The 2,218-nt window shown below is 48.5% G+C and overlaps 1 protein-coding gene across 1 annotated transcript in view; it reads right to left on the bottom strand.

Moving 5' to 3' along the window:
* PPP2R5A (protein phosphatase 2 regulatory subunit B'alpha) overlaps nucleotides 1–1,997 on the bottom strand; it is a 64,177-nt gene extending 62,180 nt beyond the window's left edge. Inside the window, exon 1 of the mRNA XM_017853039.1 lies at nucleotides 1,659–1,997. Within this exon, the coding sequence (XP_017708528.1) occupies nucleotides 1,659–1,839 (181 nt within the window). The 5' untranslated portion in view covers nucleotides 1,840–1,997. The remainder of the gene's footprint in view (nucleotides 1–1,658) is intronic.
* Between the last annotated feature and the right edge of the window lie 221 nt (nucleotides 1,998–2,218).

Here is a 2,218-nt window from a genome sequence, read left to right as displayed (position 1 = left end):
GAGACTCCGTCTCAAAAAAAAAAAAAAAAAAAAAAAGAAACTAGAATATCTTACTAAAAAGCAAATTAAATAACTATGAAATAACCCTAGCACGAAAACCTTCAAACTACATAGTTTGACAATTTAATGGGAAAAAAAAAATCAGTAGTGTAAAAAAAACTATGATATTTTAAATAAGTGTAAAATTTAAAATCTATGAATAGCAAAGACGATATTCTTTTATAGCTATGACATCATTCAAGAATTAAAGTCTTGGCAATGCCTATCATTACAGTCTACCATTTTGCTATGTAATTTTAACAATTTTTGTATGCTAAAGAGCAATCAAATGATAAATTCGATAACACAGACTAATCATATCTCAAAACCTCTTTTCAAAAGCCAGTTTGATTCTAACGGTGAGATGTCATGATTTAGAAGCACTCCAAGAGTCAGGGCAAGGTAGGGTCTCAACAGGGTTCTGGAGCTGTTGTAGGTCAACTGTGATTTGATCTGGGTTTTCTTTAGACTCCTTTAAACTAAGGCTGGATTCACAGGCCCAAAGACAAATGAGAACCAGACTGGCCTTGAAGGAGATGCTGCAGCTTTTTCAAATGAATTGAAAAATCTGAACATCTGATGATATGGATCTCCGTCAGGTTGCAAATTTTATTTAAAAATGTAGGAGCATTATCATCTTGTTCCATCATTTCTATCTCATAAAATGCAAGGACATTAATTAAACATACTGAGTAATACACAAAGAATAAACTAGAACACCAGGAAATAATATCGAAAATCCTCTAAACCTAGTGGGAATAGTGAGCCAAAAAGAGTGCCAAGTTCTCCTGCAAGGCATTAGGCACGGATACCAATTTGAATTCCTGTACAAACCTACAAAGTCCCTGGAATCACTGCCTGGCAAACTAAGTTCCCATTCAATTGCAAAGTAACACTACCTACTTCTTTATATTTCCAAATAGACCATGTGTATCATCTCAGATAACAGAATATTTTAAATATTTCTGTTCTTTGAGCTACAGGATACCATTTAAACCTAACGATCCAGTGAATAAGATACTACACTGGTCAAATTTTTAGGCTTTTTCTTTATAAATACATCCAAAGGCCAGCTAACTCTTAGCCGACGTTTGCATTCGGATTCCTGGTCTGATGACTCTTAGGGGCAATCAATGGGAAGTGGAGTTGAGAAGAGGGTGGGTGCACACGGCTTTATAACTGTAAAAGTAAAGGACTAGCTAAAAGTGGCCGAACAGAGGAGCTGACACTCGGGAAAGTGAAGGTCGGGGAAGGTTCGTGCGGTTGTTAAAGCAAAACCGGGAAAGGGCAAACCTGGAAGAAGAGTGAAGGGCTCTACCTCGCGGGACGCAAAATAGGAAGTGCAGGTTAAGCAAGCGCGCAGGTGGGGAGGGGTGTTGGCCTCCCCTAGGATGGAAAGAGTTCAGGTGAGAATTAGAAGGAAAGAGTCAAGACTTCACAGAAAACCTGTTTGAATAAGGAGGAGGGGGGTGAGGGGACGCCAAGGCATCGTGAAGAACTCGGCTCACACACTACGAGTCCCAGCTGAGAGAAGCCCAGAAGGAAATGGCTCTGCTTGCGCAGAGGCAAGCGTTGCCAGTCCCTGCGCTCGCTCCCAGGACTGCGCCATCGGAGGTTACCTTTGAGCTGGGGCAGTGGGTGCAGCTCTGCCTGGCTGCCCTGGCTGCGAAACTGCGACGAGCCCTGGGAGCGCTTCTGCCTCTGCGCCTTGCGGACCGATTTCCGGGTGAAGCCGTCCACTTTCTCCGAGGCCGAGATGGCGGCGCTGGCAGCCCCCGCCGGCGGCGACGACGACGACATCTCCGCGGCCCTGGCGCTTGGCAGCTCCGGCTGCTGCTTGCAAGGCACGGGCAGCGGCGGACACGGCAGGAGGAGGCGGGGGAGAGGCGCGGGGTGCTCGCGCCCCTGCGCCCCGGCCCCACGGCCCTCCGGCCCCGGGACGCCGCCGAGCTTCTCCTCGCCGCCCGCCAACGCCTCACGGCCACATCTCAGCGCCGGAGGTTCCTGGTCCCCGGCGCGCGGCGAGCTCCCGGGGCTGACGGAGGGAAGGGCGGGGGCGGAGGGGGGTGAAGAAGTTGTTGACTCCGGGCGCGCAGGGCGGGTGGAAGAGAGCACGAAGTTTAGACAACTGAGGCGAGGGCACGGGGTTGCCGGCGCCAAGCGCGCCTCTCGTCGCTTC

Source organism: Rhinopithecus bieti, unplaced genomic scaffold (genome assembly GCF_001698545.2).
Source record: "Rhinopithecus bieti isolate Rb0 unplaced genomic scaffold, ASM169854v2 scaffold_35166, whole genome shotgun sequence".
In the NCBI taxonomy this organism is placed as follows: domain Eukaryota; kingdom Metazoa; phylum Chordata; class Mammalia; order Primates; family Cercopithecidae; genus Rhinopithecus; species Rhinopithecus bieti.
Note: the sequence above shows the minus strand (reverse complement) of the source record. Positions and strands in the feature narration are given on the sequence as shown.